The following is a 13538-nucleotide window of genomic DNA, read 5'->3' as shown; positions in this document are numbered from 1 at the left end:
TTAAAATTAGTTATAGCTCTAAATGTGATATATACATTTACAGGTTAAACTGTGGGAATCTACACCATCTCTGGGTAGATAGTTTCTGAATTAAGTTAAATTGTAGGGTACCCAGCTGACGTCACAGAATTGCTTGGTGGTAGGGAAAAACCCATATACACTGGAATTGGTGTCACAATTACAGGCCATTTCTTATAAAGGTAAATATACACTTAATTTCCATTCCTGAATATTTGCCCTAGACAAATGAAAACTTGATATTCACATAAAAGTCTGTATGTACATTAGTGTTCACAGCAGCTTTATTTGTAATGGCTGAGAATTGGAAACAAGCTAAATGTTTTCCAACAAGTGAATGCTGAAACAAACTGTGGTATATCCATACCATGAAGTACTCCTCATCAATAAAACAGAGTGAAATACTGATACAGACAACAAAATGGATGAATCACTAAGGCACTATACTAAGTAAACAAGCCAGTCTCAAAAGGGTATATATTGAATGGTTCCATTTATATGACAATCTCAAAAATACAAATATATTGCAATGGGAAACAGATCAGTAGTTGCCACGGGTTACAGTTAGGGATGTTGGAACCGTCCTGTGTCCTGATGGTTGGTGGTTTCGTGTTAAGACCCATAGGCTTGGGACGCCTGGGTGGTTCAGTGGGTTCAGCCTCTGCCTTCGGCTCAGGTCCTGATCTCAGGGTCCTGGGGTCAAGCCCCACATCAGGATCTCTGCTCAGCAGGGAGCATGCTTCCCTTCCTCTCTCTCTGCCTGCTTCTCTGCCTACTTGTGATCTCTGTCAAATAAATAAATAAAATCTTTAAAAAAAAAAAAGACCCATAGGCTCAAACACCAAAAGTAAAAGTCAGTTTCACTATTTGGTGATTTTAAAAATAAAAAGAATCCAAATGTTTTCAGACAGCTTTTCCTGTAATTTAAATTTGTATAGGTGAGTTACTTTCTTCATCCAATCAAAGATTTACCTTCAAGTGTCAAGAGTACAAGAAAAAAGGAGAACATAAACAAAAATCTTCCTGCTTAAAGTAAGAAAATTTCCCAATCAAATGAAGACAACCAACAAATTCAATAATTAAAGCATGTTGGTATACATGGTGTTCACTTAAAGTGTGATTATAGGTGTTTAATATTGATTATTGTTATTTTGGTCATAATACTTTGCAAAAGTAAAAAAAGTTAAAAGCATAATAGAAATTTTCTATATTTAATTGCCTATATACATACTTTCCTTGAACAGTATTTACAGTTTTTATAATCTTTCTCTTTTATATTTGTTCTGAACACTTGCTTATATATATGACATATGATCATATGAGCTTGTATTTTGCATGTTTCTTTAATTTCATTTTCTGAGTGATTCATTTTTCTTATATTTTATATAAGTACTGGTCTGCAACAAATCTGAAGTGAAAAGAAGTCATTTACACCAAATAGTTTTAGAAGAACTGGTATAGGACACCTGACACCAAAGAAGCAAGTTAACTTGTGGTCAAGTTAATAGGGTTAGGGTTAACCCAAGAGACAAAGCAGTACGTGAAGTGATGTATTCTCCTAGTGTTGATTTCCCATGAGAGGATTCTCAAAAGAAGGTGAATGTTCTCACTTCTTTTTCAGGGAGTCTGGCCAGAGAAAGGACACAGGACTTGCCTGAATTTGTATTGCTTTTTGCTGTGTTTGATGAAGGTTAGTGACCTGCAGTCTGAACTTGGGGCTCCTGAAAAAGTAGGATATGTTAATTATGTTAATTTAATCTGGTATTTGAGAATAAGGGCTGCTGTTATCCAGAGGAAGTGATTATAAAGAAAGATCATAAACTACTGTTCAGGAATGAAGGAGATGGGGATGAAACTGAGTTTCAAGAAAAAGTACAGCCTGAGTTCCATTGGGAGCTATCCGGTAAGAAGATGGAGGAGCTGGATAACAGGCTGGGCTCATGCCCTTCATTATATTTATCTGTCTGCCTGTTGATGGACGCTCGGGCTGCATCTGTGTCTTGGCTTTTGTAGGTAATGCTGCAGTAAACACAAGGTGCCGATATCCCGTCAAATTAGTGGGTTTATATTTGGGGGCTAAATACCTGGAAGCAGAATTACTGGATCACAGTAATTTTCAGTTTCTTAAGGAGCCTCCACTCTGTTTTCCAGAGTGGCTGCACCAGCTTGCATTCCCACCAACAGTGTAGGAGGGTTCCCCTTTCTATGCATACTCACCAACACCTGTCATTTCCTGACTGGTTAGTTTTAGCCTTTCTGGGTGTGAAGTGGGATCTTATTGGAACTGGCTCATCTTGAAATGGAAAGTTTGGGAGCACCTGAGGGGTGCAGCCGGTTGAGCATCCACTCTTGGCTTCATCTTGATCTCAGTGTCTTGGGATCAAGCCCCGTGTCAGGCTCCGCGCTCAGCAGGGAGTCTGCTTGAGGATTCTTTCTCTCCCTCTGTCTCTGCCCCTCCCCCCTCTAAAATTTTAAATAAATCTTTTTAAAAGTACCAAAATTGTATTTTCTTTAGACAGCAATTTCCCGTTTCCTCCACCCCTCTGCTCCTGGCAGGCAGCATTGCACTGTGTCACTTAAACCTCACATTGAAAACTGTAATAATAGTCCTTTCTTCGTAGCACAGTGGTGGGGATTAAGTGATTTAAGTTAAGTAATTTAGAATATGATGTGGCACAGAGCTTCTGCCACCTACTCCTGTACCATCTTTTCCTCCCACATTGCCTCTTTGGAAGAGGCATCTTCCCTCTCCTGATGAGTCCCCCTGTCTTTTTGTGTCCCCTGACACTCCATTCTTCCTGATGACCTGTCCGGCCTCACTGTGCTGCTCTCCCTGCCTCACCGCTTGGGCCCCAGCCACCTGGGGCACAGTTTACGTCACACTGAAATATGCTGTGCGCTGCTTGTTCATGCTGCTACCTCTGCCTAGAAAGTGAAGTGTTCCCTTCTCTTTCTGGTCTGGGTTAGAAGCCTCTTTATATGTTCCCATAGCACCTGGAGTTTCCTCCTTATCACACAAAACCATCACTGCCTGCTTGTTTGATTTTACATCCCTTTCTCTTCAAGTAGAGTGAAGTCCCTTCCCCTTTCTGTGTCTAATCTCTGTTACATGATTCTTCACTCTGTTATAATTGTCAGTTTCTCTAGTCAAGCTAAATTGTAAGCAGAGAAGGCATAGTCTCTGTCCTCGGTGCCTAGCACTCAGTAGCGCTCAGTAGATGTGTCTAGCTGGGTGCTTAAGAAACCTTCAGCATTCGCTGTCAGCCCTTTACACAAAGGGCCAAGTTCAGGCAGACAGCTACCCAATAATAATATTTACAGCGCTTTCACTGTTACTCATTTCAGGGAGGAGGTTGGAAAGCTTTCATGTTCTTGAGTTTTCATTACTACAACCTGAGTGAAGCAATTAGGACAGGGACTGAGAGCCCTTTTCTAAGATGATTTTCATTTGCTTCCTTTTAAATGACTCCGTGAATGAATAGAATGAAGTCCTCATGGCACCAACTCACCAATATTCTAACCCTAACCCTTCCCATCTACTGGCGTGGACAAATATAGGGAGAGATAATCAGTTTGAGCAAGAAATGTCTGCCTTTTGGTAATTGTCTTCTGCCTTTGTCTTACTGACTTGGAGCACAAGTCATCGATGCTAACCCTAACTCTACTGTGCTAACAAAAATGCTTAAGCTGTGAGCAGTCTTTGCCCCATGGGAGGGAAGCAGAGAGGGAGGGTGACTCATGACTTACTTAACTGGCCCTGTCTTTGCCTCCTCTCTCATCAGGGAAAAGCTGGCACTCAGAAACAAATGAGTCTTCTTATCTGGCTTCTGCTCAGGCCCGGCGTGAAATGCATACAGTCAATGGCTACATAAACAGGTCTCTGCCAGGTACGTACTCACCTGCTCCAGAATCTGCAGGGTCAGGGCGTCTGGGTGACACTGTCGGTGAAGCATCTGACTCTTGGTTTCAGCTCAGGTCATGATCTCAGGGTCATGGGATGGAGCCCTGCTTTGTGCGCTGCCGTCAAGAGTGAGTCTACTTGAAGTCCTTTCCCTCCCCCACCCTTTCCTCCACACATACTCTCTTGCCCTCTCTCTGAGATAAATAAAATCTTAAAAAAAAATCTGCATTTACCACGAGAACTTTCTTCTCTGCGTCTCTTCAGACAACTCTGTGTCCCAGAGGAAAGCCCACTGAATTCGGGCATCTGGTGGGGTCTTAAACTGACGTGGCGGATTTCTCTTCTAGTCACCTAAACACGAAGGTCTTCCCATGTACATAGAGCTCACAGATTTCTCTTACTTAAATATATGTGGACAGGCAAGGCTGAACAAATACTTAGGGGAAACCTGAAAAATAACAGGGATATGCAAAGATAAACAAAAAATAATAATAATCCCAGAAGAAAACAAGAAATACTTATAAGAGAACTTGTCGAAAGGTCTACTTAGTATTTTCATGAAGATTCAAGAAGATACTACATCAATCAAGTAATAATTTGATTCTGTAAAAAAGAAACCAAGAGTGTGCTCACAAAAGTTAGGAATATGATTGTCAAGATACAAACTCAAGGGGTACCTGGGTGGCTCAGTGGGTTTAAGCCTCTGCCTTCAGCTCAGGTCATGATCTCAGGGTCCTGAGATTGAGCCCCGTGTCAGGCTCTCTACTCAGCAGGGAGCCTGCTTCCTCCTCTCTCTCCGCATGCCTCTCTGCCTACTTGTGATCTCTGTCTGTCAAATAAATAAATAAAATATTTTAAAAAGATACAAACTCAATAGAAGGTAGTTAGAATAGAGAAAATCTCCCAGAAAGTAAAACAAGATTTCCGATATGCTTTTTTTAAGATTTCATTTATTTATTTGACAGAGAGAGGGAGATCACTAGGCAGAGAGGCAGAGAGAGAGGAGGAAGCAGGCTCCCTGCTGAGCAGAGAGCCCGATGCGGGGCTTGATCCCAGGACCCTGGGATCATGACTTGAGCTGAAGGCAGAGGCTTAACCCACGAGCCACCCAGGCACCCTTGGAATACACTTTAAAACAGATTTTAAAAACCAAAGAAATGAGAGAAGTGTTAAGGATGAAAATATTTGAGTCTTCATATTCAAATTTCCCAGCAGGATAAATAAAAAAAGATCCCCCCACAGAATTATGATTGTGGAATTTCAGAGAACAAAGAGAAGATGTAAAAGCTTCCATTGGAAGAAACAGGACCCATTCAGGGATTTCTAGGCCTTACTAGAGAGTTTGGACTTGAGACAGACAACAGATAATGGTAGCTAGTTTGAATTAAGATGGTGCGGGTAGTAATGATGGTGAAAAATATGTATATTTGAAAGCCTCAGGAGCCAAAATATGAGACAGCTGTGCCCTAGTATTTAACGGGGTGAGATCTAAACATATAGCTAATCATTTGAACAGTGCTTGATCTAAAGCAAGTGCTCAGTAAATATTAATTATATTGCTGTAATTAGTATCATACTGGACTTAAGAAGTGAGAGTGGTGAGAAGAATAACTCTCACTTGCATAATTTTGATATTGTTTAAAGAGAAAATATTTGTTAATGAGAATAAGCCTTGGGCTGAGTCCTAGGTGATCCATTACTTGATGAAAGGTCAGGAAAGGAGGCAAAAGAAGAAGCTATCCAAACAATAGGGGGAAAAACCCAGAGAGGTGTTCGCACAGAGGCCAAGGACAAAAGAGCTTGGCAAGCGCTTTAGCTGGGCAGTACCCTAGCATCCTTGGAAAGTTGGGTTCCAGTCAGTAATAAAATTTGAAGGTCAATTTGTCCATCCTATCCTAGAGACGTGTTTTCCATTTCAAGTTCTCTACTTCTTGACCATAACTGTCTTATTCCTATGTTATAGGTCTGACTGGATGTCACAAAAGATCAATTTATTGGCATGTGATTGGAATGGGCACCACCCCCGAAGTACACTCAATTTTTCTTGAAGGTCACACATTTCTTGTGAGAAACCATCGCCAGGCCTCCTTGGAGATCTCACCGATAACTTTCCTGACTGCTCAGACATTCCTGATGGACCTCGGCCAGTTTCTACTATTTTGTCATATCCCTTCCCACCAACATGGTAATATCTGTTGATCTTGAAAATGAGTATTATAAATATTCAGCTCTTCTTTTACTGTCTATTGTACCTTGAATGTAAGAGGGCTTGAGTGTTAGTAGTACTGGGGAATTTTTAGTTTAGTGATGGTAGTGATGTCCAGAGCAATGAATAGCAAAGACAAGAGGATATCGCAGCATCGTGAAACTCCAGACTACAGGTAAACACGGAGGCACCCCAGCACTACCTGGAAGGAGGTGAGAGACATGGGAAATAAAGAGCCTGTCAGGAATAGCGGACCCTGGGAGAAGCAGTGTGGGAGTGGAAGTTGGTGAGCGTATGTGAAACACCCTGTGAGGCTTTCAGACTTCTTCATGAGGACTTTGCACAGGATTAGAGGGCCTGTCTAAGCAAGTTGGGGCAACAATACAGTTTCAAACTGTTGTTAATGTGACCTCATTTGTAGCTACAGACTGAAAATTCATGTAACACGATCACCCCACCCCCATTTTCCTTCTTGTGTATTTACTCTGCTAACTCTTTATGCTGGCCCATTCTAACAGCCCTCTTCATCTTCTCCTCTGCGGTGGCCCATGAGGATTGTTGGAGGAAAATGTCATGTGTAACAGCACTTGTTTGTTCTAGCAGTCTTCAAATTCCTTGCCTTGGAAAAGAGATTTGATCTGGCTCTGTCTCCACTATTTTCCCCTTATGATCTATGAGCAATGTTGCCTTGTTTATAGTTCCCCATAGTGATGAAGAGTAGGGCCTCTTTCCTCATCTGTTGTATAATATTTATGAAGATTTTGACAAGATGTTAGAGGACAAAGGAAGTTGATCCTAAAGTTGCAGAGGAATAACTCATTTACTTGGATGCAGGTTGGTCATTACCTAGTTTGAGGAGTTTACTTAATGTTTTATTGCTTTGACTTTTTCCCACTGATTTTAATCTTCATTTTTCAGAAAAATGTTTTGTCTTATTGGACCCCAGACATTTTTAGATCTAGAATGAATGATGTTTAAAGCCATATGAACCCCAGACTAGTTGCTTGCCCCTCCTGAAATCTACCATATTCCCCATCATCTAGTAAGGTCTGTGTTAGTATCGATTTTCAAAATAGCCCTATAGCATAGCTTGGGTGGGAATTATTAATCTCCACATAGTATAAAGCCAAAGGTGAACTTGAGTGTTGAGTAGACTTGTTGTAGGGCTTGCAACTGGTCCCAGGCAGACATGCTCTTAAAATATATAACATATGGGATGCCTGGGTGGCTCAGTTGGTTAAGCAACTGCCATCGGCTCAGGTCATGATCCTGAGGAGGTCTCTCTCTCAAAAGATGAAATCTTTCAAAATATATATATATATATATATATAAAACATATACAATAAAATCTTTCAAAACATATATATATATATATAAAACATATATATTTTTTTGAAAGATCTTATTTATTTATTTATTTATTTGACAGAGAGAGATCACAAGTCAGTGGAAAGGCAGGCAGGGATAGAGGGTGAAGCAGGCTCCCTGCTGAGCAGAGAACCTGATGCGGGGCTTGATCCCAGCACCCTGAGATCATGACCTGAGCCGAAGGCAGAGGCTTTAACTGAGCCGCCCAGGTACCACCTTAAACTTATATTTCCTTAACTGTTAAGTTGTACCTTTTCATGTTTTTATGAGCTTGGAATGTCTTAAAATTTATAGGTACAATGACACTTTTCCTAATAAACCTATTAAACCAATGGTTTGTATCATACTTCAGTGGAATACATACAGAAATCATTATAATATATATATATATTATAAGAGCACATGAGTGAGTCTTAAAAAAGGGATAAAACATAGAATGGAGGAGAATCAGGCAGAAGGGAAGTGATGAGTGCAAAGATCATAACCCGAAAGTAGCAGCTATGGGGGAGTGGCAAGATAAGGCTATTTGCGTGGGGAAGGGAACACTTAGGCCCGGTGAGAGACAACAAAGTTGTAGAAGCTAAGGCAAGTCTTATAGGAATCTGACATTGTTGGGTTTGTCTGATCCCAGGTGGTATGGAAGCTTATGTCAAAGTAGATAGCTGCCCGGAGGAGCCCCAACTACGGATGAAAAATAAGGAAGAGGAAAATCATGATGAAGATCTGTATGACTCTGACATGGACGTGATTAGCTTTGACGACGACAACTCCTCTCCTCTCATGCACATCCGCTCAGTTGCCAAGAAGCACCCGAAAACTTGGGTGCACTATATTGCTGCCGAAGAGGAGGACTGGGACTATGCTCCCTCAGACCCCGCCCGCAGCGATGGGTAAGCACCTCGTAACACTGGGTGTGAACTCGTCCTCATTTTTAAAAGGTTGTTCCCAATTATTCAAAGCGACCAATCTTCAAGCCGTGTTTATGGTTAGGGATAGATGCGGGGTCGAATAAGACAGCCTTACTAACGTAGCTAAGCGTCAGGCAGACTTGTATTTTTCTCAGGCCTTTCCACCGATTAAATCATTTCAGCTCTTTTAGAGCTGGATTTTAGCCTCCTCTACTTAGAGTCCTCCATCCCAACATCTCATCTGTTTGTGTCTCATGCAGAAGTTATAAAGATCTGTATTTGAACAATGGTCCTCAGAGGATTGGTAGGAAGTACAAAAAAGTCCGATTTATGGCATACACAGATGAAACATTTAAGACTCGTGAAGCTGTTCAGTATGAATCAGGAATACTGGGACCTTTACTATATGGAGAAGTTGGAGACACACTGGTGGTAAGTTGAAGAGAAATAACATTGGGTGATTATGAAGACAAAGTCTGGAGAATTCTGAGATTCTAAAAGCTTCATAATTGAGCCTTGTGTTTCAATGGATATGATCTTCTAAAAATTATAAATATTATACAAATAAATACAGATTATACATTTGTTTTAAAAATAGGAGTATGTAGAATACAAATGTAATGCCACCCATTAAACATGTCACCCCTTTGAAACAGTACATGGTCTTGGATACATATCCTTATATAATTATTTCCCACTAATCATGTAGTATACGAATCAGCAGACTATGGCCTATGAGCCTAATTTGGCTCATAGTATGCTTTTGGATCACTGAAGGGATCCCAGGACTCTGTGATCATGACCTGAGCCGAAGGCAGACACTTCACCCACTGAGCTGCCCACGTGCCCTGGATTTTACCTTTTTAAAGAGTTGTAAAGAATAGTAAGAATAAGACAAACATGTGACAGAGACTAGATATGGCTCATGAAATCTGGAAAATCCAGAAAATGTCTGCTGACCCCTGATACAAGGTATTAAGAAGGCTTATGCTGCAAAGAACAGGAAACTCAATAAGCCTTGGTTTAAAAAAAAATAGAGGTTTATTTTTTCACAATCAATTTGGAGATAGAGGGTTGTTTGTGTCAACTCAGCCGCTCCGAAATGTTGTGAAGGACGCTGATCATTATACATGGAGTATTGAGCAGAACACCATGAAACTATTACCAGTGCTGGAGTAGTACCAGTGCTAGGAACAGAAATCCAAACACTCTGCCCACAGCATCTTGGTAACAGATATCCCTCAGCAGCCAGCGAAGGGCAGTTGGCCTCTGTGTAGCCCTCTTATGCTGAGACAGAAGGATCCCAACTCCTCCCCCAGGGAGTCTGAAATACTGAAATACTGAAAGCTGAGGGCCTGCCTGCGGGCCACTGATGCCTGTGCCTAAGCAGAACAAAGGAGTACTACTCCCTGAGACGGATCCAGCAGGGTGATAAGCGGGCCATAGGCCATGGGGGCTCAAGTCAGGGCCTGGTAAGGAGGTGTCCCAGGCCCAGGCCCGTTCTTACACAACACCCCAATGTAGGGGTCCAAAGACTGTACACAAGGACTGCCTTTTTGTGCCTTCACACAAAACTCAGTGTGGAGTTTTGTTAGATACTACCAAAGTGCCTTCAGCAGTTCTGCCGCAATTTATACCCTCACCAATAGTGTCTTACTGTGCTTTCCCCACATCATTGACAGTATCTAGTATAAGCCTTCAGAAAATTTTCCAATTTGATGAGGTAAGTATTTATATATTGTCTTCATTTGCATTTCTCTGCTTAGTAGTGAAATTGCATATTGTTTCATGTTTGTTTGTTTGTTGACTATTTACATGACACCCTCTGCAAATTGCCTGAAATTTTGTCTAGTTTTCTATTAGAATGGTCGTCTCTTGCTTACATGTTTGTAAAAGGCTTTATACAATGTGGATATTGGCACATTGTTGTTATTTTTCAAAAATTTTCTCAGTATGTCCCTTGCACTTTTGTCCTACAAAGATTTTTAGTCTTTATACAGTCAAGATCTTCTTTTTTTAAGATTTTATTTATTTATTTGACAGAGAGAGAGAGAGAGAGAGCGCGCACACGCATGAGCAGGGGCAAGAAGCATGGGGAGAGGGAGAAGCAGACTCCCCTCTGAGTAGGGAACCTGAGGTGGGACTTGATCTCACGACCCAGGGATCATGACCTGAGCTGAAGACAGAGACTCAACTGACTGAGCCACCCAGGGGCCCCTATAGTATTCAAGATCTTTTATCAGTCTTTTTATTTATAATATTCTGGGTATCTTTCATTTATGATTTCTGCCTTGGAATGCCTTAATCACCTCCAGAGAATAAAAATAGTCTATTTTATTCTTTATACTTATAGGTTATTCATAACCCTATCCAAAAGCAGACGCTTAACGACTGAGCCACCCAGGTGCCCCAGCAAGTCTCAAAATTCTAAAGAAAACTATAATGCAATATCCCTCATGAATAGAGATGCAACAATCTTGCACAATACATTAGTATACCAAATCTAGCAACAATTTTACAAGAATATATGCCATGATCAAGTGGGATTTATTCCACAATAATGCAGGATGGTTCAATATACAAATACTAAGGCAATATACCATATTAATCAAATAAAGAACAAAGAGCACATGATTACATAATAAGTGAAGAAAAACAGTTTGACAAAATCCACTACCCATTCAAGATGAAAAATATTCCAGTGAACTAGCAACAGAAGGTAGGGTCCTTGTTTGATGAAGAACATTTTTAAAAATTTATTATATGGTGAAAGATTGTTTTCCCCCCAAGACTGGGGAAAAAAATTAATGGTCTACTCTTGTCACTTCTATTTAATGTTGTATTGGAAACTAGTGCAGTAAGCCAAAAACAAAACAACAGCAACAACAACAACAACAATAAAAACAGGAATTAGGGACATTTGGATTGGAGAGGAAGAAATAATACTGTCTTTATTTGCAGATGACATGATCTTATATGTAGAAAATGATTAATACATAATAAAAAGTCATAAGAAATTGAGATTGCAAGGGACATCCTTATCCTAATAAAGATGTGCGGAAAACCTATAGTCACCATTATACTTGGTAGTGAAACTCAGAAATCCTACTCTTTTTTTTAAATTTAATTTCTTTTCCAAGATTCATTGTTTATGCACCACACCCAGTGTTCCATGCAATAGTGCCCTCCTTAAAACCCACCACCAAGCTCCCCAACCCCCAACTCCATCCCCTCCAAAACCCTCAGATTGTTTTTCAGAGTCCATAGTCTCTGATGGTTCACCTCCCCTTCCAATTTCCCCCAACTCCCTTCTCCTCTCTAACTCCCCATGTCCTCCATGTTATTTGTTATGCTCCACAAATTAGTGAAATCATATGATAATTGACTCTCTCTGCTTGACTTATTTCACTCAGCATAATCTCTTCCAGTCCTGCCCATGTTGCTACAAAAGTTGGGTATTCGTCTTTTCTGATGGAGGCATAATACTCCATAGTGTATATGGACCACATCTTCCTTATCCATTCGTCCGTTGAAGGGCATCTTGGTTCTTTCCACAGTTTGGTGACCGTGGCCATTGCTTCTATAAACATTGGGGTACAGATGGCCCTTCTTTTCATGACATCTGTATCTTTGGGGTAAATACTTCTGTTAAAGGTCAGGATAGAACACATCTCTATTTGATATTTTAATAGAAATCCTAGCCAGTGTTCTCAGGAGAAAAAATAGAGTTTTCAGATTGGAAAGAAATAGACAAAACTGTTACTGTTTGAAGAATAAGTAAATGGATGACGCTTGGTGGGAATCAGATTTCTCATTACTGAAAAGGGTAATAATAAAATAAGACCAGAGCGCCTGGGTGGCTCAGTGGGCTAAGCCTCTGCCTTCAGCTCAGGTGACGATCCTAGGGTCCTGGGATCAAGCCCCTCATCGGGCTCTCTGCTCAGTGGGGAGCCTGCTCCCCCCCCACCTGCCTCTCTGCCTGCCTCTCTGCCTGCTTGTGATCTCTCTCTGTCAAATAAATAAATAAAAATAAAATATTAAAAATAATAAAATCAGACTAGAATAAATCATGTGATTCTGGATTAGAGTTGGAGACATCGGTATAATTCTGAGTATAATAAGAAAGTACTCAAAAAATAAGGGGTGCCTGGGTGGCTCAGCGGGTTAAACATCTGCCTTCAGCTCAGGTCATGAGCTTAGCGTCCTGGGATCAAGACCCGCTTGGGCCTCTCTGCTCGGCAGGGAGCCTGCTTCCCTTTCTCTCTGCCTGCCTCTCTGCCTACTTGTGATCTCTCTCTCTGTCAAATAAATAAATAAAATGTTTTTTTAAAAAGTACTCAAAAATAAAAGAATAGGACAATGTCAAAGGACACAGGAGTCAATTTACAAAGTTTCTAATGGCCAAGGTGGAAGAATTTGAACAATAAAATAAAGTAGTATTGGATTAAACCCCAAAGTATAAAATAAATATCCATGAATCATTACTAATATTAGTAAATGGTTAAACAGGCAAATAAATGGGGAAGTAGAGACAGCTCACATTCAGAAGAGTTCTTAAAAAATTATGTAGGTATGGGGGCACCTGGGTGGCTCAGTGGGTTAAGCTGCTGCCTTCGGCTCTGGTCATGGTCTCATGGGTCCTGGGATCAAGTCCCGCGTCGGGCTCTCTGCTCAGCAGGGAGCCTGCTTCCCCACCCCCACCCCGCCAGCCTCTCTGCCTACCTGTGATCTCTCTCTGTCAAATAAATAAATAAAAATATTTATAAAAAAAACAAAAAATTATGTAGGTATGTAATTATTTGGGTTTAATTTTTGTAAAAGGTGTAAGGTCTGTGTCTAGTTTCTTTTTCTTTCTCTCTTTTTTCTTTTCTTTTTTTTTTTTTTTTTTTGCATGTGGGTGTCATTTGACCGTATTTGTATGGATCTGTTTCTGGGCTCTATATTTTGTTCAAAGGGAAGTTGTTAAAATGGAAGATGCTCCAACTTTATTGCACAAAAAAGGAGATGCTGGCATTAGGAGTTGATTCTCACATGCATATAGGTGGATTGATTTGATGGTAGGAGGACAAGGAATTTTCTTTCTCAGTGAAAACAGAAGCATCCAAGAGTGAGACTCTGAAACCAAATATTAATCAAC

The 13538-nt window shown here is 40.6% G+C and overlaps 1 protein-coding gene and 1 long non-coding RNA gene across 6 annotated transcripts in view; one reads left to right on the top strand and one right to left on the bottom strand.

Annotated features, from left to right (window-relative positions):
* The window catches only part of LOC131820885 (uncharacterized), a 211335-nt gene that overhangs the window by 50108 nt on the left and 147689 nt on the right, over nucleotides 1-13538 (bottom strand). The gene's annotated exons all lie outside the window — the stretch shown is intronic.
* F8 (coagulation factor VIII) overlaps nucleotides 1-13538 on the top strand; it is a 111116-nt gene that overhangs the window by 26162 nt on the left and 71416 nt on the right. For all 5 annotated transcript variants that reach the window (XR_009349817.1, XM_059156716.1, XM_059156715.1 and 2 more), the window contains exons 5-9: nucleotides 1640-1708; nucleotides 3801-3905; nucleotides 5883-6104; nucleotides 8125-8383; nucleotides 8662-8833. Coding sequence is in view for 4 of the 5 variants with exons in the window: in XM_059156716.1 (XP_059012699.1) it covers nucleotides 1640-1708; nucleotides 3801-3905; nucleotides 5883-6104; nucleotides 8125-8383; nucleotides 8662-8833 (827 nt within the window). In the remaining variant the exon portion in view is untranslated. The remainder of the gene's footprint in view (nucleotides 1-1639; nucleotides 1709-3800; nucleotides 3906-5882; nucleotides 6105-8124; nucleotides 8384-8661; nucleotides 8834-13538) is intronic.

Source organism: Mustela lutreola, chromosome X (assembly GCF_030435805.1).
Source record: "Mustela lutreola isolate mMusLut2 chromosome X, mMusLut2.pri, whole genome shotgun sequence".
NCBI lineage: Eukaryota > Metazoa > Chordata > Mammalia > Carnivora > Mustelidae > Mustela > Mustela lutreola.
This window is presented reverse-complemented; position numbering and strand designations above follow the sequence as displayed.